The sequence below is a fragment of the Kogia breviceps genome, chromosome 9, assembly GCF_026419965.1.
Source record: "Kogia breviceps isolate mKogBre1 chromosome 9, mKogBre1 haplotype 1, whole genome shotgun sequence".
Lineage (NCBI taxonomy): Eukaryota > Metazoa > Chordata > Mammalia > Artiodactyla > Physeteridae > Kogia > Kogia breviceps.
In genome coordinates this window covers 616670-638293 of record NC_081318.1, presented here as the reverse complement: position 1 = coordinate 638293, position 21624 = coordinate 616670, and the positions used below count along the sequence as shown (strand labels likewise).

At 43.3% G+C, this 21624-nt stretch overlaps 1 protein-coding gene across 2 annotated transcripts in view; it reads right to left on the bottom strand.

Annotated features, from left to right (window-relative positions):
• NCAPG2 (non-SMC condensin II complex subunit G2) overlaps positions 1–21624 on the bottom strand; it is a 62769-nt gene that overhangs the window by 6127 nt on the left and 35018 nt on the right. For both annotated transcript variants that reach the window (XM_067041725.1, XM_059074659.2), the window contains exons 17-27: positions 20717–20787; positions 19598–19751; positions 19328–19501; positions 18514–18630; positions 18288–18428; positions 12018–12117; positions 7969–8156; positions 6706–6846; positions 5065–5168; positions 4118–4218; positions 2888–2987 (exon numbers count right to left, since the gene is read on the bottom strand). In XM_067041725.1, coding sequence (XP_066897826.1) covers positions 2888–2987; positions 4118–4218; positions 5065–5168; positions 6706–6846; positions 7969–8156; positions 12018–12117; positions 18288–18428; positions 18514–18630; positions 19328–19501; positions 19598–19751; positions 20717–20787 — 1391 coding nt within the window. The remainder of the gene's footprint in view (positions 1–2887; positions 2988–4117; positions 4219–5064; positions 5169–6705; positions 6847–7968; positions 8157–12017; positions 12118–18287; positions 18429–18513; positions 18631–19327; positions 19502–19597; positions 19752–20716; positions 20788–21624) is intronic.

The window sequence follows — 21624 nt, the reverse complement described above, 5'->3', positions numbered from 1 at the left end:
CCATGGCCGCTGCGCCTGCGCGTCCGGAGCCTGTGCTCCGCGACGGGAGAGGCCACAGCAGTGAGAGGCCTGCCTAGCACCAAAAAAAAAAAAAAAAAGGACAGATCCAGCAGGCAGAAAATTAGTAAGGACAAGCTGAACTCAACACCATCAACCAACAGGATACAACTGACATTTACAGATTCCTTCACCCTACAACAGCACAACGCACATTCTTCTCAAGATCTCATGGAACATTCACCAAGATAGCTCACATATTAGGCCATAAAACACACCTTAATAAATTTAAAAGAACAGAAACCCATACAATGTCTTCTCTCAGACATTAAACTAGAGATCAATAGCAGAAGAATAACTGTAAAATTGAGAGATTCAATAACACACTTCTTTTTTTTTTTGCGGTTCACGGGCCTGTCACTGTTGTGGCCTCTCCCGTTGCGGAGCACAGGCTCCGGATGCACAGGCTCAGCGGCCACGGCTCACGGGCCCAGCCGCTCCGTGGCATGTGGGATCCTCCCAGACCAGGGCACGAACCTGTGTCCGCTGCATCGGCGGGTGGACTCTCAACCACTGCGCCACCAGGGAAGCCCTAAATAACACACTTCTAAAGAACACATGCGGCAAAGAAGAAATCTCAAGAGAAATTTTAAAATATTTTTAACTAAATGAAAACATAACATCAAAACTTGTGCCATGCAGAAAAGCAGTGCTTAGAGGGTAATTTACAGCACTGACTATTAGAAAGGAAGAAACATCTAAAATCAGTAATCTAGGCTTCCGGAAACCAGAAAAATTTTAAAAGAGCAAATTAAATCCGAAGCAGGCAAAAGAAAAGAAATAATAAAAATTAGAAAAACAGAAATTAATAGAGAAAATCAATGAAACCAAAAGCTGGTTCTTTTAAAAGATCAATAAAACCAATAAGCCTCTAGCCAGGCTGGGAAAAAAAAAAAAAAGAGGACACAAATTACTAATATCAGAAATGAAAGAGAGTACATCACTACAGATCCCATGGACATTAAAAAACAGACAATTAAGGAATACTATATCCACAAAGTTGACAACCTAGATGAAATGGACCAAATCCTTGAAAGGCACAATCTGCCAAAACTAACTCAAGAAGAAACAGACAATCTGAATAGGTATCTATTAAAAAAAATTGAGTCAATAATTAATAACCTTCCAAAGTAGAAAGCACCAGACCCAGATGGATTCACTGGTGAATTCTAACCAAATATTTGAGAAAGAAGCTATACCAATTCTTTACAGTCTCTTTCAGAAGACAGAAGAAGGGAAGGAATACTTCCTAAGTCATTCTATGAGGCTAGCAATTCCCTAGTAGCAAATCAGACAAAGACATTACAAGAAAAAATAACTACAAAACAATCTCACTCATGAGCATAGATGCAAAAAATACTTAATAAAATATTAGCAAATTAAACCCAACATTGTATTAAAAAATTATACACCATGACCGAGTGGGATTTATCCCAGGTATGCAAGGCTGGCTCAACATCTGAAAATCAACTAATGTAACCTTCCACATCAACAGGCTAAAGAAGAAAAATCCTATGACCCTGTCAGTAGATACAGAAAAAGCATTTGACAAGATCCAACATCCACTATGATAAGAACTATCTGTAAATTAGGAATAGAGGGGAACTTCCTCAACGTGATAAAGAATATCTACAGCTAACACTGTGCTTAATGGTGAGAAATGGGAAGCTCTCCCACTAAGATCATGTACAAGACAAGTATGTCCTTTCACCACTCCTTTTCAACATTGTACCAGAAGCCCTAGCTAATGCAATAAGACAAGGAAAGAAAGGTATACAGATTGGTAAGGAAGAGATAAAACTGTCCTTGTTCATAAGTTAGCAATTTAGGATTTTGAAAGCCTTTCTCCAAAGGAGAAAGTACCTATGGAAAGTGGCTTATTTCCCAGGCATATATAAAATGAATTACCTGGTTCAAAGCTCTGTAACACTTAACTGTATGGTGTTCAGAAAACAGCAGGAAAAACACTATTTCTGTGGCTGGTCTGAGAGTCAAACACAATTCAGAAAAGAATCTACAGGAAATTGCACAGCATGTCAAAAACATTATACAGCAGCAAAAACACCTTGGCTGGAAAAATAGCCCAATGAACACATTCTTAGACAGCAGTCCCTGCAGCAGCAACAGGCTACCTGGAAAGTAGAAAACAGTGCATATTTCTTCAGTCTCTGGAGGGACCTTTCCCATTGCCAACATGGATACTTGTAAACTGGTAATTATAACCCAGGAATGAATGTTCATGGTTTCAAAAATACAGCAAACCACCAAATATAATTTGTCTAGGTTTAAAACCATATAGAATGATGGGACTTCCCTGGTGGTCCAGTGCTTAAGAATCTGCCTTCCAATGCAGAGGCCACAGGTTCGATCCCTGGTCGGGGAACTAAGACCCCACATGTCACGGAGCAGCTAAGCCCACGCACCACAACTACTGAGCCCACGCGCTCTGGAGCCCGTGCACCACAACTAGAGAGAAGCCCGCAAGGAAAGATCCCACGTGCTGCAACTAAGATCCGACACAGCCAAAGATAAATAAATAAAAGATAAAAAATAAAATAAAATAAAACCATATAGAATGAGTTTGTACACCCTTCCTTTTCTAGGGCAGAATCTTGCAAGTGACAGTTTTGTTTTTGTTTTTAAAGACAGAATGAGGAAGTAATTAAAACATATGCTCAAGGGGTCTTGCCAACAGAAACACTTCTATCCCTTCAATCCCCAGTTTCTACCTGGCTGTAACTAGCAGCAATGAAAACGTGATCTAAAACATACCTAAGGAATAACTAGCAGTGTTCAGATAATCACACCTGGTGGGTATCTAGTGCTTTACCTTTCCAAGCTATCCTCTTCCAAAGTAATTTCCATGAAGGTCTTCAGTTTTCTGTGAACAGTAGCTGCAACACCCATCACTTTTGAACTCTTATGTTTACCTGTTAAAGACAGAAAAATATTGAACACAACCACACAAAAAGCACACACACTCTTGTCAATGCAGGTTCAATTTCAGTAAGACAGAGCCTCCTCCCCTCCCCTCTGAGTCAGTGCATATATTGACCTGCGGAACAGTAATGATCCCTTTACAGGGATGTTAGAAGATCCAGTGAGTGATTACAAAACGCCTCATTGGCTCTGAGGTCGTTCCCGAGGCCGTGATCCGTGAGTTCTGTCCATGCCACCAGACCTGATGCTCACCAACACCTTCAACAGTAACGGAACTAACACATTTCAGAGCCATCATCTGTTTGGCAAATATTTAAGTACCTATTAACTACACAGCGGTCGTCTGCACCCCAACCTCCAGCCTCACACCGTCCACATGGAGGACGTCCCTCTTCCTGCGGACGGACGTCTCCCCAGGACACACTGCCCCAGGCAAGTCTTTCCTGATGCTTTGTCAAACTAGTTACAAATGCCTGTCATGAATCTACAGCCATACTATGCATTCATGCTTATGGGGAAAGCTTGTTTTGAGAGGAACACTCTATGAATAACATCTTAGAAAATAATTTCAACATTAGTTAAACTGGTCAAAAAATATAGAAACTTAACAGTAGTCCATCTGCAGGGACATTACCATATTTTACACTTAGGTAAGCATTTCATAGGTATCTCCAATTATTTTTCCAATACTATTTCAACTGGCTGGGATACCCAGAATAGGCACAGTTAAAGCTAAGCAAAAGACAGATACATTAAATATTAATACCAAAACACACCATCATTAGCAAAAATGAATTCAGATTTTAAAATGTACATGACAAAGGTAATAAATGACAAATCAATAGAAATTTAGTCTAAGGCACAGAGAGGGAGATGTAATGGGTCCAGTGGGGAAAGTGGACAGGAGCTGCATTAAGAAGCTACCATTATTCAAGCTGGTACAGGGCAGCTACATGGCAGACTCCCAGACAGACGGCACACGTGCAGCGCGTGGAGAGCTTGGGGGAAAGTGCCGTGAGAGCCCAACTAGCAGGGGATTCACTCCCAAACATTCCACAACAGTTCTGTGTAAGATGCACCCAGCAATGTCCCAGACGATACCATAGAAAATTTAACCAACCTTTATTAATAACCAAGATAATGTGCGTAACCGCTGTGAGACACACGATGCCTTCAATATCATCAGAAATAACACATGCCTTCAACTCATCTAAAAATGACCTGCAAGAAAGTAAAAAACAACTGAAATTCCTCTATAGTATACCTTAATACTTTGTAGAAAGAGAAATATCGCCAAGATTCATCAACCACCATGAATTCTAGTTTTTAGGTAACACGGGAAGCTGACTGAACTCTTCCCATACACTTCGCTGTAAGCGTGCCAGATCATACAGGTGAGACACTAAAATCAGAAGGCGTTGCTAGAAAGAGAACAGGGTTGCTCTGGTTAGTGAATAAAGCCACTCTGCATACTCGTAACGCCCACAAGAAAGATTTGAAATGCTACTGAAAGATAATTCACAGCTGTTAAAAACAATGCTTTTTGAAGTTTTCAAGGAACATATACCTACTATTAAAATTCCACAGGTATCAGGTATCTGCAAAACTATCCCTTTCGTAGCCCACCAGCCCTGCATGTGCCACAAGAGACCCTAGGAGCAGGTCAGGTGACACACAGCATGGAGAGATGAGGAACAGCTGTGTGCCGAATGAAAATCGCATGGCATTTACCCAAGTCAAGTGTTCTGAAAGTGTCCCTTGTAGGAAGTATTTCAGTGACATTAAAATTTTAAATGTTTCCCTCTAAATGAACTGTAGTTACGATAAAGCATAACCAGAGACTATTTGGATGAAAATATCTTTCAGAAAGTTAGAATTTCACTTTGTATAAGTATAATGCTGATATTTTTAATCTCTGATAAAATGAGAGGGAATTGTATGGAATGTTTTTCTCTTAGGAAAAAATGCACTTTTGAGAAATGGTGAGAGTAAAAGGAATAGAGCTAAAGTTACTGAGAGCTTACAGCCACAACAGGATTAAGAGAACAGCAAAGAAAAAGGGATTACCTGACTACGTTGGGAGATTTTATTATTATTCCTATTAAACACCTTGAAAACGGTGGAAGGGCTGAAAGACCTTCTGGGGGAGTAAGCTCTTTGCTATCAGAAACCTAAAAAAAAAAAAAAGTAAAGTCAGTAACATGAACTGAGACTGAGACTGCGCTAATCACTCATTTTACACTTCCCTGGGTTTTCTTCCAGGAACTCAAAACAATGATTTTTATTAATTGCTGCAATGCCTACCATAATTATGATTAACCTATTACTATACACAGTGGTCTCAATCAACTGGAGAGAAGAAAGAAGACATGTCACTCAACAAGCCTTCTGTCAACACCCTTTAATTAGATTACCTTCTGTAAAGAAAGTGTTTCTAAACTAAGCAAACAACTCATTACTCTTATTAGTCCAGATCAGGTTTTCTCAACTCAAACTTTTTCTATAAAGTAGTAAAATAGTAAATATTTAAAGAGTAAATATTTTCAGCTTTGTGGGCAAAACCATCTCTGCCACGACTACTCAGTTCTGCTGTTACATACAGCACAAAGCAGCCGTAGAAAAAAGGTAAATAAATGGGCTTGGTCATGTTCCAATGTAAGGGGTTTTTTTGTTTTGTTTTTTTTTCCAATATGTTTATTTACAAAAACAGACAGTGGGCCATGAAGGCCCACAGGTCATTGACGGATTCATCGTCATCAGCTATGCAGCTCACAGGCCTGAAAAGCTTCCAGTTCTCGTGCTGTGTATAGTCCAGGAATCACGCTCCTAAACCAAAATGACCTCCCTTCAAGCTTTCAGCAGGGCCTTAAATTCTATTAATGTCTCAGAATTTTGTCAACATTTTTTATATTTCTGGTTTTATAATTCAAAATTTATACAAATTATATGTTTGCATTTGTATATTTCAATGATTATCTCCTATCAGATTTCAGCTTTTCATGCTGAGAAAACATACTGAGAAAAATTATTTAACTATCTTAAGGCATTCTTCCACGCCCTCACTTGCTACCACCAGGATTCCATGCCATGAAATAGTGGTTTTTGTTGTGACCTGAATTACCATCCTGATTATGTCAATCTTGAACCAAGTAGGCTAATCATATAAAATAGGCTACTGCTAGGAAAACGGCCAGTCCTTTATAGAGCAGGGGCAAACAAACTATCTGTTTAAACTGATATCAGAGGTTCAAATTTCCTATGCTTAAAAGAAAAAGAAAAGTAAGGCTTATGTATAGCAAGGCAGGCAGAGATGTGAATTATTCCAGAAACTCAGCCCAAGAGCAGTCGTGCACGCTGCTAACCACTGACCATGGCCACCTTTGCTTGCCAGGAGAGGGGAATCTTAAGAAATGTATCAACTCGCTTAAACCTCTAAAATATGGCAACAAGAAGTATTCAAGATGCAAGGAGCAGCTTGGTTTTAAAGAAGAACGACAACATCCTTAGCACGTTTCCCCCCACGGTCACATGATTCTAAGCACAAACCAGCCACGGAACCGTGAGGCAGAGCTGCGGGAGAAGCAGACCTCCCGCTACACCTGAGTTCTGAAAAGATACTTGGAAAAACATAAAAATGTGCTGCCAGCCAAAAGCAGCCTCTTGAATAGTCAAAACGAGACACAGCAGTTTCAGGACAACACACTTCACCTTTCGGAGCCGGTGACTCATCTCGGCCACGGACGCGGCAATCAGAGTGGTGAGCACGCCCCGGTGGACAGGCGTGTCCACGTGCCAGGACTGCACGGTGCTGATAAATTCATGCAGAGGAGTCTGAACAAAATAAAGGAGCTACGAGAAACACATCAGTCATTGTCAGCGCTTAAAAGACCACTTGCAAGAATGAGGCCCCCTCCTGCGGCCCCCGGGGGCCTGGGGCCCGTTTCACCTGCCTGCCCTCCCCTCTGCAGCTGACGGGCACCACGACCAGCAGGCGACACACAGGACTGAAGCCCGCCAGGAAGGACCTTTGTGACACTCCTTCCCCAGAGCAAAGAAAAATCCCCAAGAATAGGAGTATCAGTAACGTTAATAAAGTTTTCAAAAGGGAAGATGAAGAAACATCACTGACATTAAGGGAAGACACCCACTATGAGGCCACGTGTTCTGAATGAAGCTGCACAGACAATGGTGAGAAAAGAAAAAAGTTTTGGCACAAATTCCGTAAATAGATCACAGACACTTGAACCAACTCATCAAAAACAGGACTATTGGGCTTCTCTGGTGGCGCAGTGGTTGAGAGTCCGCCTGCCGATGCAGGGGATACGGGTTCGTGCCCCGGTCCGGGAGGATCCCACGCGCCGCGGAGCGGCTGGGCCCGTGAGCCATGGCCACTGGGCCTGCGTGTCCGGAGCCTGTGCTCCACAGCGGGAGAGGCCACAACAGTGAGAGGCCTGCGTACCACAAAAAAAAAAAAAAAAAACAGGACTATTTCAAATTAACTCAAATATGAGCTAGGCTACAGAAAATATGGCCAAAAACCTTCAATTACCTCTGCCAGCTAAAACAGGATAAAATTGAAAGTTTCCATAGTTCATAAACATCCTCCCATTTAAGCATTTTTTAAATCTCTACTACTACTAACAGCTGGGCACTCACGAGCTACTGTATTCATGCTCTGCTTCTGTCCTGCTGGGCAGAGGAGCTCGCGGGCCGCTGGCCTACTGACCTGAACACACCAACACTGTCCCCAGACCGGGGGCCCAAGGTGGGCCCCTGGCCTCCCTCCACCCCAGGGAGAGGGCGGGCAGCACCAGCTGAAGGTGGCAGCTGGCAGCCACTTCCGGCCTGTGTGGCACCTCTCGCCACCCGACGGCCCCAGCATGTGAGCACGCCTGGCTCCGCGCACCCTGGTCCACCAGCTGGGTGCTGTCCCTCTAGTTCCTCTGTCCCGCCCTGGGGAGGCGCCAGTACCTGCAAGCCTTCTTCTGGTTGCTTCCTGAAGCTCCGCGCCATACATTCCAACATTTGCTGAAATACTCTCTGCACCAAATCAAACAACGTTGAGACTTCTTTCTCTGAATCTGCTTTCTGCGTCAAGGAGCTTCTGGTTACCTCTTTCAGAATGCCAAGAAGTAAGGAAACATAAAAGAATCCCTTCACTGGAAAGAAAGTTGAAAAAATCAGTTATTTAATCACACAATTTAGTTGAAATTTTTACATTTTTCACTTAACACACGTATATTACGGTAACTTAAAAGAGAGTGTTACTGGTGAGGCAATACCAGGTTGGTCAGATTAATATAAAATCTAACAGACATACGTACCTACGACTTGCTCCTTTTATTAAATTTATAAAGGCAATGCCTTCAATAACAGTAACAGCCCACCTGGCTCAGGCACTAGGAAGCAATTACCTCTGTGTGGACACGTGTGGACACGTGGTTCCCGGAACACCTGTGTGGAGGATGTGTCTTACTTTCTTACACGATGGTGACGTCGCTGACAGGTCCGAGAGGACAGGCCCTCGAGCTTTCCAACTATGACCTAAGAATCTCTGAGGCCGACTCTGTTAAACCCCCAACACTGTGTAGTTTGTTGGTGTCTTTCTCTCCTTTCCTGTGTGGCAACGATTTGGTAAAATGTTCTCACAGTGTGAACGCAATTCTACAACTCATCCCGAGGACCTTCAATGTTCTTTTTTGTTTCTACCCAGACTGGCCTGTGAGCGGCGCTGCAAACAGAGCCAGCGGCCACGCCCTCCCGGGCCCCTGCCCCACGCTGCACCCAGGCTGCTCCTTGCGCTGCCCAGCACTGACTAACCTTCAGGTCTGTATGCAGCGCTGCATCCCTGCTGGACTGGGCCGGAACCATGATTCTTCCTTATGTACATTTAAAAGTATATACTATATAAACTATACATGTATATTTTTTAAAAAACCTGTCACATAGAAAAGCACAGAAATAATGTTCCTCGTTAAAAAAGATTAGTATCTAGGGGACAAAGCGTTATGACCTCTCCTACCTTACATAGGAATCATGTGGCCCTAATAGGGAAGCTCCTTGATTTATGAAAGAGATTAATAGAAATATAAGTTCTGCTTGAGACAGAAATAAGAAACTAACCCCAAATCCAAATTTATCTACTAAAGTAAGTAAAAGAAATGGTCATGTTCCAGCTGAGTTTGCCCCTCAAAAGGTGTACGGCACTGCCAGAATCAACACAAAGTTTGGAGAGTCTTTGCAAACTTAACAGAAACTTTCAAGAAACAAATCTCTGTATCTAGAAGAAGGCAGAGAGATACATTCTCCACGTATCAGTCATTTCAGTGAAGCAGACAGTGAGGCAGCAGCTCAGCAGAGGCCAACACGCTGAGGGTGACGGGGCTCTGAGGACAAGGGGGCCTGTCCCCTTGCATCCGCCCTCAAGGTCCTGGTGCAGTGGGAGAACCTCACACTAAATAGTGTCTTTACTACTGACAAAAACCTGAAATGTTGAAAGTTTTAACTGAAAGTTATTTCATTATATTCAAGCCATATGTGCGTTATAACCAACTATAGATAGGTAGTGGTTAAGTAAACTATGATAAGTTACTAAGGTAGGTCAGGATTTGCAGCTATGGGAAACAGAAGGCCCTCACTTTGGAAGTTCTTGCTTCCCTAGAGTGACAAGTGCACAGGGATGGCTAAGCTGGGGGTCACGTCGGCCCAGCACTGACGGTCAGCATCTCAGGCCACCATCAGTCTGTACGCAAAGAGACGCTCACTAGCCCAGCCCAGGGCAGTAGCCACGGAGAACCCCGTGGACCCAGGCCCCTTTCTGTCTCCGACGGCTGTGCTGTCCTGCCAGCCCCTCCTGCCCAGCTCTGCACAGGAGGCTGTGGTCCCCATCAATCCCCCTTTACCTTTGCACTGACCACAAAGCCCATTATCTACTGTAATATTTACTTATTAGGAATTCAACCTTCCTCGTAGCCGTGCTAATTACTTTTGGGGCATTATCATTTCCTGGTGCGGTCAAGCGGCACCGGCCCACAGGCCACCGCAGGCATCTTCTCTCACAAGCCCTGTCACTTCCAGTGCCTGATTTTGCAGAACACACAGAGTTTTTCAAAACACACATGTTGCGTTATAGCAGAAACACCTGCATTTTTGTGAACTGAGCTGTTTACATCTGGGTTATGTGTGGGAACTCAGCTGTATTCAAGGACGTCTCTTCCAGAATACACGTTTCAGCATGGAGAACACCACACTCAAATGTTAATAACATAAAGGTGACTGAGTTTTAAATTTAAATGTTCTATTAGGACTCTTTCAAGTAGAACAAGTCCAGAGAACAGACTCTGAGCTTACCTAGCAAAACTGCAAAGTATAATCCTGTTTGCAACAGGACTACAAAGAATGAGCACACAGTTGATTCTCCCCTGGGAAATCCCAATTGTTAGAATGTATAAATACAAAGATCATTTCAGCTTGGTTGAAGGTAAGGTCAGTAGCTTACTGGCTACACTGGAGATCTAAAATTCTTATTAGCTCCTTGGAAAATTTTATAAATACTAAAAATAGATTCAATCCTTAGGGGAAAATCATTCTTAAATGATAAATTGAGTTTAAAAATGCAAATAGTGTTTAATGTTTCAATCATTAAGCTTAAGTTTAAAACGCTATTTTCAAAATAGAAAGTGAGAGTTATAAAGACTTAAACAAAGGAAAAAGTTAGATTTTAAAACAAAAAACATTTGTTCTATTTAATATTTAGTCTTTGTGGATACTGTAGCCAAATAATATAAAATCTTGCTTGTAATTACAGATGAAGGACACGTGCACTTGAGACAGCAGAGCACAGTGACTGCCACCCCAGCTCCCATGCAGGCCAAGTGCCAACCTCAGGGGCAGACCATGAAAGAAAGAAGCTGTGGGGCTTGTGGCCAAGACTTCCCCAGGGTCCGCACGACGATACTCAAGACTACAGCAAAAGACCCCAGAGAGCTAACTGCAAATTTTTTTTTTTTTTTTTTTTTATTGCGGTACGCGGGCCTCTCACTGTTGTGGCCTCTCCCGTTGCGGGGCACAGGCTCCGGACGCGCAGGCTCAGCGGCCACGGCTCACGGGCCCAGCCGCTCCGCGGCATGTGGGATCTTCCCGGACCGGGGCACGAACCCGTGTCTCCTGCATCGGCAGGCGGACTCTCAACCACTGCGCCACCAGGGAAGCCCCGCTAACTGCAAATTTAATGTTGAATTTGGTAAATGATGATATTTTCAATCTCTTTTAGCAAATATTTAGGCTTAAAGAAATTCAAATTATGCATTTCCAAGCTTCTAGGGATCTCAGGAAGAACCAACTGTAGCATCGGGGTGTTCTGTGCCGACTCGGCTGCCCCAGGGAGGCGGCAGGCAGGGCTCACAGCCCAGCGGTGCCCTTCTCAGCCAGCCCATGACTCAAGGCAGAGGAGGCATCCCGGGTCCACCCACAATGAGACAGGGCTGCAAGGATCTGGCCCGGCCCCCCTGGATGTGATGCTCCAGATAATCCCTAAGCCCAGCCCACCTGGAAGAAGGCCAACTTCTCACTCACTCACTGAACACATTTAACTTGTGTGGACGCCATGGTATTAGCTACCAGGGATTCTGTCCTTGGGGTGACAGCAACTTCCCAGTGGTCTCGGGGGCGGGGGGGACGACACTGAACAGCTCCTGACTTGCACGCAGACGATGACAGGGAGCAGACAGGCTGGGGCCCTGCTGGCGACCACACAGCAAAGCAGCCGCAGTCACACAAACCACCGGAGGAGAATCCCAAGACCTTGCCAGAAACTCTGCACTTGGTCACGCCCGAGGCCAGAAACACCTCTGAACTTCCCGGCTGCCTCAGCCTGTTAATTCCTCTTTTGGTGTAAGCTAGCTTGTGCTACACATCTATCAATTACAGACGAGAGTCCTGACCAACGAAGTGACGGAGCGAGAGAGGGGCTGGTTCTGACTGCTAGTTGCTCTAAACTAGTCCTTTAATAAACAAAGTACCTGTTTGCATGATTCCCAGGCTCCGCTGTAAAAGCTGTGTCTGAAACATACAGTCACCAAGGCCGACCACAATGACATCCTTGCACACAGTCAGGTAGGTCTGTAAGAGAGGTAGACATGATGATGTGATTTCCCAACAAAGGCCACAGAAGAGACAAGAGGGGACATCCAGATGGTAAAGCTCCTAATATCTAAGGGTACCACTAGGGGTCTCATAAAGCAGATGTCTACAAAGATGTTTAAAAAGGAATTTCCATAAAGATACATTAATTCTCATTTCTCTTTCCATAAGAAATCTAGAAACACATTTTATGTAATTCCAAAAACATTACTGAACATGTGTTACGTGCAGTGTGTCAAATTACATTAAAATTATGCAGTTTATGCTTTGTAAAAAGATAAACTCTAAGACAGCCTCATCCAGCAGAGGGCAGACAACGGAAGCAAAAAGAACTACAATCCTGCAGCCTGTGGAACAAAAACCACATTCACAGAAAGACAGACAAGATGAAAAGGCAGAGGGCTATGTACCAGATGAAGGAACAAGATAAAACCCCAGAACAACAACTAAATGAAGTGGAGATAGGCAACCTTCCAGAAAAAGAATTCAGAATAATGACAGTGAAGATGATCCAGGACCTCAGAAAAAGAAAGGAGGCAAAGATTGAGAAGATGCAAGAAATGTTTAACAAAGATCTAGAAGAATTAAAGAACAAACAAACAGAGATGAACAATACAATAACTAAAATGAAAAATACACTAGAAGGAATCAATAGCAGAATAACTGAGGCAGAAGAATGGATAAGTGACCTGAAAGACAGAATGGTGGAATTCACTGCTGTGGAACAGAATAAAGAAAAAAGAATGAAAAAAAATGAAGACAGCCTAAGAGAACTCTGGGACAACGTTAAACGCAACAATATTCACATTATACAGGTCCCATAAGGAGGAGAGAGAGAGAAAGGACCTGAGAAAATATTTGAAGAGATTATAGTCAAAAACTTCCCTAACATGGGAAAGGAAATAGCCACCCAAGTCCAGGAAGCAGAGTCCTATACAGGATAAATGCAAGGAGAAACATGCTGAGACACATAGTAATCAAATTGGCAAAAACTAAAGACAAAGAAAACTTATTGAAAGCAGAAAGGGAAAAATGACAAATAACATACAAGGGAACTCCCATAAGGTTAACGGCTGATTTCTCAGCAGAAACTCCACAAGCCAGAAGGGAGTGCCACGATATACTTAAAGTGATGAAAGGGAAGAACCTACAACCAAGATTACTCTACCCGGCAAGGATCTCATTCAGATTCGAAGGAGAAATCAAAAACTTTCCAGAGAAGCAAAAGCTAAGAGAATTCAGCACCACCAAACCAGCTCTACAACAAATGCTAAAGGAACTTCTCTAAGTGGGAAACACAAGAGAAGAAAAGGACCTACAAAAACAAACCCAAAACAATTAAGAAAATGGTCATAGGAACATACATATCGATAATTACCTTAAACATGAATAGATTAAATACTCCAACCAAAAGACACAGGTTTGCTGAATGGATACAAAAACAAGACTCATATATATGCTGTCTACAAGAGACCCACCTCAGACCTAGGGACACATACAGACTGAAAGTGAGGGGATGGAAAAAGATATTTCATGCAAATGGAAATCAAAAGAAAGCTGGAGTAGCAATACTTATATCAGATAAAATAGACTTTAAAATAAAGAATGTTACAAGAGACAAGGAAGGACACTACGTAATGATCAAGGGATCAATCTAAGAAGATTTAACAATTATAAATATATATGCACCCAACATAAAGAGCACCTCAATACATAAGGCAACGAACTGCTAACAGCTATAAAAGGAAACTGACAAAAAATAGTGGGGGACTTTAACACCTCACTTATACCAATGGACAGATCATCTAAACAGAAAACTAATAAGGGGCTTCCCTGGTGGCACAGTGGTTGAGAATCCGCCTGCCAATGCAGGGGACACGGGTTCGTGCCCCGGTCTGGGAAGATTCCACATGCCGCGGAGCGGCTGGGCCCGTGAGCCATGGCCGCTGAGCCTGCGCGTCCGGAGCCTGTGCTCCACAACGGGAGAGGACACAACAGTGAGAGGCCCGCAAAAAAAAAAAAAAAAAAAAAAGAAAACTAATAAGGAAACACAAGCTTTAAATGACACAATAGACCAGATAGATTTAATTGCTATTTATAGGACATTCTATCGAAAAACAGCAGAATACACTTTCTTCTCAAGTGTGCATGGAACATTCTCCAGGAGAAATCACATCTTGGGTCACAAAACAAGCCTCAGTAAATTTAAGAAAATTGGAATCTTACCAAGCATCTTTTCTGACCACAACGCTATGCGATTATAAATCAATTACAGGGAAAAAAAACGTAAAAAACACAGACACACAGAGGCTAAACAATACATTACTAAATAACCAAGAGATCACTGAAGAAATCAAAGAGGAAATCAAAAGATACCTAGAGACAAATGACAATGAAAACACGACGATCCAAAACCTGTGGGATGCAGCAAAAGCAGTTCTATGAAGGAAGTTTATAGCTATACAAGCCTACCTCAAGAAACAAAAAAATCTCAAATAAACAATCTAACCTTACACCTTAAGGAACTACAGAAAAGAGAACAAACAAAAGGCAAAGTTAGCAGAAGGAAAGAAATCATAAAGATCAGACCAGAAATAAATGAAATAGAAACAAAAAACACAAAGCAAAGGTCAAATAAAACTAAAACCTGTTTTTTCGATAAGATAAACAAAATTGAAAAACCATTAGCCAGATTCATCAAGAAAAAGAGGGAGAGGACTCAAATCAATAAAATTAGAAATGAAAAAGGAGAAGTTACAACACACACCACAGAAATACAAAGCATCCTAAGAGACTACTACAAGCAACTCTAGGCCAGTAAAATGGACAACCTGAAAGAAATGGACAAATTCTTAGAAAGGTATAACCTTTCAAGACTGAACCAGGAAGAAACAGAAAATATGAACAGACCAATCACAAGTAATGAAATGGAAACTGTGATTAAAAATCTTCCAACAGGGACTTCCCTGGTGGCGCAGTGGTTGAGAATCTGCCTGCTAATGCAGGGGACACGGGTTCGAACCCTGGTCTGGGAAGATCCCACATGCCACGGAGCAACTAGGCCTGTGAGCCACAACGACTGAGCCTGCGCGTCTGGAGCCTGTGCTCTGCAACAAGAGAGGCCGCGAATGGTGAGAGGCCTGCGCACCACGATGAAGAGCGGTCCCCACTTGCCACAACTAGAGAAAGCCCTCGCACAGAAACGAAGACCCAACACAGCCAAAATAAATTAATTAATTTAAAAAAAAAGAAATTTGGATATTTACAAATTTGTTTAAAAAAAAAAATCTTCCAACAAACAAAAGTCCAGGACCAGATGGCTTCACAGATGAATTCTATCAAACATTTAGAGAAGAGCTAACACCCATCCTTCTCAAACTCTTCCCCCAAAATTGCAGAGGAACGAACACTCCCAAACTCATTCTATGAGGCCACCATCACCCTGATACCAAAACCAGACAAAGACACTACAAAAACAGAAAATTACAGACCAAGATCACTGATGAATATAGATGTAAGAATCCTCAACAAAATACCAGCAAAGAGAATCCAACAACACATTAAAAAGATCATACACCATGATCAAGTGAGAGTTATACCAGGGATGCAAGGATTCTTCAATATATGCAAATCAATCAATGTGATACAGCATATTAACAAACTGAAGAATAAAAACATTATGATCATCTCAATAAATACAGAAAAAGCTTTTGACAAAATTCAACACCGATTTATGATAAAAACTCTCCAGAAAGTGGGCATAGAGGGAACCTACCTCAACATAATAAAGGCTATATATGACAAACCCAAAGCAAACATCATTCTCAATGGTGAAAAACTGAAAGCATTTCCTCTAAGATCAGGAACAAGACAAGGATGTCCACTCTCACCACTATTATTCAACAGAGTTTTGGAAGTCCTAGCCACAGCAATCAGAGAAGAAAAAGAAATAAAAGGAATACAAATTGGAAAAGAAGAAGTAAAACTGTCACTGTTTGCAGATGACATGATACTATACATAGAGAATCCCAAAGATGCTACCAGAAAACTACTAGAGCTAATCAATGAATTTGGTAAAGTTGCAGGATACAAAATTAATGCACAGAAATCTCTTGCATTCCTATACACTAATGATGAAAAATCTGAAAGAGAAATTAAGGAAACACTCCCATTTACCACTGCATAAAAAGAATAAAATACCTAGGAATAAACCTACTGAGGGAGACAAAAGACCTGCATGCAGAAAACTATAAGACACTGATGAACGAAATTAAAGATGATACCAACAGATGGATATATATATATCATGTTCTTGGATTGGAAGAATCAATACTGTGAAAATGGCTATATTACCCAAAGCAATCTACAGATTCAATGCAATCCCTATCAAATTACCAATCACATTTTTTACAGAACTAGAACAAAAATCTTAAAATTTGTATGGAGACACAAAAGACCTGGAAGAGTCAAAGCAGTCTTCAGGAGAAAAAAAGGAGCTGGAATCAGATTCCCTGACTTCAGACTGTACTACAAAGCTACAGTAATCAAGACAATATGGTACTGGCACAAAAACAGAAACATAGATCAATGGAACTGGATAGAAAGCCCAGAGATAAACCCACGCATCCATGGTCAACTAATCTATGACAAAGGAGGCAAGGATATACAATGGAGAAAAGACAGTCTCTTCAATAAGTGGTGCTGGGAAAACTGGACAGCTACATGTAAAAGAATGAAATTAGAACACTCCCTAACACCATACACAAAAATAAACTCAAAATGGATTAGAGACCTAAATGTAAGACGGGGCACTATAAAACTCTTAGAGGAAAACATAGGAAGAACACTCTGTGACATTAAACACAGCAAGATATTTTTCGATCCACCTCCTAGATTAATGAAAACAAAAATAAAAATCAATGGGACCTAATGAAACTTAAAAGCTTTTGCAGAGCAAAGGAAACCATAAACAAGACAAAAACACAACCCTCAGAATGGGAGAAAATATTTGCAAATGAATCATCGGACAAAGGATTAATCTCCAAAATATATAAACAGCTCATGCAGCTGAATATTAAAAAAACAAATAACCCAATCCAAAAATGGGCAGAAGACCTAAATAGACATTTCTCCAAAGAAGACACACAGATGGCCAAGAAGCACATGGAAAGCTGCTCAACATCACTAATTATTAGAGAAATGCAAATCAAAACTACAATGAGGTATCACCTCACACCAGTTAGAATGGGCATCATCAGAAAATCTACAAGGAACAAATGCTGGAGAGGGTGTGGAGAAAAGGGAACCCCCTTGCTCTGTTGGTGAGAATGTAAGTTGATACAGCCACTCTGGAGAACAGTATGGAGGTTCCTTAAAAAACTAAAAATAGAGAACTACCATACGACCCAGCAAAGTTGATACAGCCACTCTTGAGAACAGTATGGAGGTTCCTTAAAAAATTTAAAATAGAACTACCATACGACCCAGCAATCCCACTACTGGGCATATACCCTGAGAAAACCATAATTCAGAAAGACACATGCACCCCAACGTTCACTGCAGCATTATTTACAACAGCCAGGTCATGGAAGCAACCTAAATGCCCATCGACAGACGAATGGATAAAGAAGATGTGGTACATATATACAATGGAATATTACTCAGCCATAAAAAGGAACGAAATTGAGTTATTTGTAGTGAGGTGGATGGATCTAGAGACTGTCACACAGAGTGAAGCAAGTCAGAAAGCGAAAAACAAATATCGTATGTTAACGCATACATGTGGAACCTAGAAAAATGGTACAGATGAACTGGTTTGCAGGGCAGAAACTGAGACACAGATGCAGAGAACAAACGTATGGACACCAAGGGGGGAAAGCGGCGGGGCGGGGGTGGGGCGGGGTGGGAGGATGAATTGCGGGATTGGGATTGACATGTATATACTGATGTGTATAAAATGGATGACTACTAAGAAAAAAATAAATAAATAAACATACAAAATAAAAGATAAACTCTAGATAGTCAGATGCCACTGTAAGTGTTTCAGAAGAGCAGCACTACTGACTAAAGTTACAGCTTTAAATTAGAAAATAAAACCCGGAAGCACATCACAATTTGGAGAAGGGTTTCTGTGTCTTAAGACATCTTACCTGGATAATCTGTTGATAAACGACCCTGTGAAGCTTCAGATATTCTTCTTCTTGATCTTGTATAAAAGATAAAACTTTGCTTTCTAACCAAAACCCAGTGTCTTCCAAAGTGGACAGGTAAACTTTGCCTTCTGAGCAGGACTGTCCAACAACAACAGAAGACAGGTTAGTCACAGAGCCGCTGCGCCGATACGCCCCGTGCTCTGACCCAAGCTGGCAGATGCACCTTGTGCTGAAGATGGATACTCAACCGACAGTGGAGGCTGAAGGCTTGCAGGGCAGTGCCTTCACTCAGGTGGTGAGGGCTCCCACCTGGTGACTGCAAAAGCGATTCCAGATCCACCTGTGAAACAGGACATCTGCAGGTCAGGTTCCGGCTCAGCAGGCAGGCATGAGGTGAGGACACAGCTGCACCGGGAGAGGGCTGCCAGAGCAGCAGGGCGAGTGTCCTCCCTCCTCCAAGCCTCCCGTAAAGGGACAAGAAGACAACTTTCCATAGGTGCGGCTCAAGGAGCCCTCAGGATCAAGCTCGTCCAGCCCCTGCCCCCTGCAGCCCCCGCTCCCCACTCCACCCTGCCGACATCCGACGTCTGGTGCTGATAGGTGGGAGCCTCTGGCAGCAGTGCAGTAACAGGCTGCTTCCGAGGGCTGGCCCGGAGGAGACGGCCGAAGAGCCAGGAGGGGGAGAGGAGATGGGAAATTCACAGGACTCGCTCTCCAAAGGGCCCTAGAAAAGCCTGCCCGGGACTCAGGGGGCTAGAATTCCCTCGTCGATGAGCAGGGCTAGAGCAAGGGGACCTGGGGTGGCGGGCAGCCTTCCTGCCGTCGGGCCCGTTCCCACAGACCAGCTCACCCTCAGAGTTGGACTCAACAGGACACTGGGCTCTGAACACGACTTGCTAGAAAGACCAGGGCCTGGAAGTGTTCACCCCAGTCCCAGCCCACCCCCAGGTGAAAATTTTACACTATAAATGTGGAAATCTTAGACCTTACCCTATCACTCAACTTCCACGGCATCTGCATCTGTTCTACAAAGTTACCTTGGATGTTTCAAGGGCTTTCAAAAGACGGTTCAGTTTCTTCTGGGGCGCGGAAAGCAGGCACTCGCGATTCTTCGGGTGGGTCAGCAAGTACTCAATGTAGACCAGCGCCAGCCCGGGTTTGACTGGGCGCGGGTCCTGGACCCGCACTTTCCGCTTAGATGCAGAGTTACCCTGAAAGCGCAGAGAGAGGCGCATAGCAGGAGAGCACGGGAGTTCTGGCACCCAGCTTCCCTCCTTCAGCAAACTTTAAAAATAACACAGGTGTACCTGGCTCTGAGGCTGCTCTACCGGCAGCGAGTCACAGATGAGCTCCAGGATGTGTCCCACTTGCCCCCAGGAGCAGAGACAGTCTAACAGAATACAGTAGCTCTTGTCAGCTGTTCCCTCCTCTTGGTTTCTTAGTGTGGAAATCACACCACAGCTGAAAATGCCACATATATAAAATCATATCTAATATCTCAACAGCAATTTCTCACATTTCTAAAAGGCGGAGAAAATGAAGAAGCTAAAAGCTGAGGGTACATAAGCCCTTCCTATCGTGGGAACTCTCAGACGTTCTCCACCGCAGGAAAAAGACACTGTTTTCCCACAGTTACTACGCAGGACAAGGTCCAGTACAAAATGCTGACTCTGAAAGCAGCATCAGGGGCCCCTAGATGTGAGGCACCGAGGACACACCAGGCACTTACAAACTCTGGCCTTTTGTTTGTGTTGCCTCTGTCAGACTCTAGAGTAAAGATCCATAATCTGGGGACAGTACTTTCTGTTTAGCATCAAAACGTTCTCTTTTTTTATAAATATGAATAAAAATAAGTAATTTTTACTGAGCTAATAACCAACAACCTAGCGCAACACTGCCCAATAAAAAACACAATGTGAGCCACAAAAGCAGGCCACGTGTGTCATGATAAAGGTTCTAGTAGCCACGTCTAAAAAGGCAAGATTAATTTCAATCATGTATCTTATTTAGCCCAGCCTACCCGCAACATCCTTTAAGATGTGGTCACTGTAGAAAACTACTGATGAAACATGTTACATCCCTCTTTCACACCAGGTCCCCGAGTCTGCATCACACCAGGATGCACACACAGCTCGCCCCAACCCAGCCTCCACATTCTAAGCACTCAGAGTCACGTGTGGCCAAGGCTCCATGGTGGACGGCGGGATGGCTCACGTCTCACCATCTGGCACTTGAACAACGCCAGACTCTCAGTTTCCCGTGGTGGCTTCCTGTGTCCCTCAGCAGTCCCGGAGCCCTGGAAGCCACATCCCCTGCTCTCCCTGCCACGCAGGAGGAGGCCAGGGGCAGGGAGCACAGCACTGGGGGCTTGAAGGTCACGCAGCCGTCACCAAGTGAGACCAGGAGCACACGGAGAGGGCGGGCACCTGAAGGCGGGCACAGCCGAGGCCGGCATCAGGGAGGCCAGCACGGCCAGAGGGGTCTTGCAGCGATCATCCTGAAAGCATGAAAAGACACACAGCAACAGGGGACGTAAACAATGGGATCCTGAGGGCCCCACGACTCCCAGGAGCCCGTTTTCAAAGCTGCTTGGTAGGAATTGGAGCGATGCTCTCAACACACAACAGGAAGACTTAACCCCTTGGGGAGCATTAGGTTTGATAAGTCTTCTCAAACTTTTAGAGGACACTTTACTACTTTCTGTGATGAATTATTTGAGCAAATATTTATTAAGCACCTACCGTGTACCACGAGATCCTCGGAATACAGCAGTAACCAGAATAGACAAAAGTCCTTGCTGTCAAGGCACCGACTGGTATTTGAAAAACAATACCGATGAAAGGAAAAAAAAAAACCAACTCTATACACTCAGTGTGTCCTGAGTATAAAACTCAAGGGAATGAAACTAGTCAGAAAAGTCGCCAAGTAAAATAATCAGAACACCTTAGGAAGATAGTGCAGTGCAATGGAGCTACCTGGCCAAACCCAAGTCCCATGAGATCCCACACCCCAACCAGCTGGGACAACACACGGAGAAGGGCTGGTCTCTGGGGGCGGGGCTTTGGCAGGAACCAAATGAGGAAGCCACCTCGGGCCCCACTGCAGCTACATCACCACCACTAGTATTATCACAGTAACAGAGCAGACAGACCAGACTCCATCAAGATCACTTAATAAGAAATACCCTTGGTTGGATGAGAGGATGAAGGAAGATGGGCCCTAAAAGGAAAAGAAACAATTTTCCTGAACATATACATGAAACAGAAATAGGTGCAATGTCACAATCTGGCCTGTAATTAACCTGCATTCAGTCAGAGTGAACCCACCCTCACCC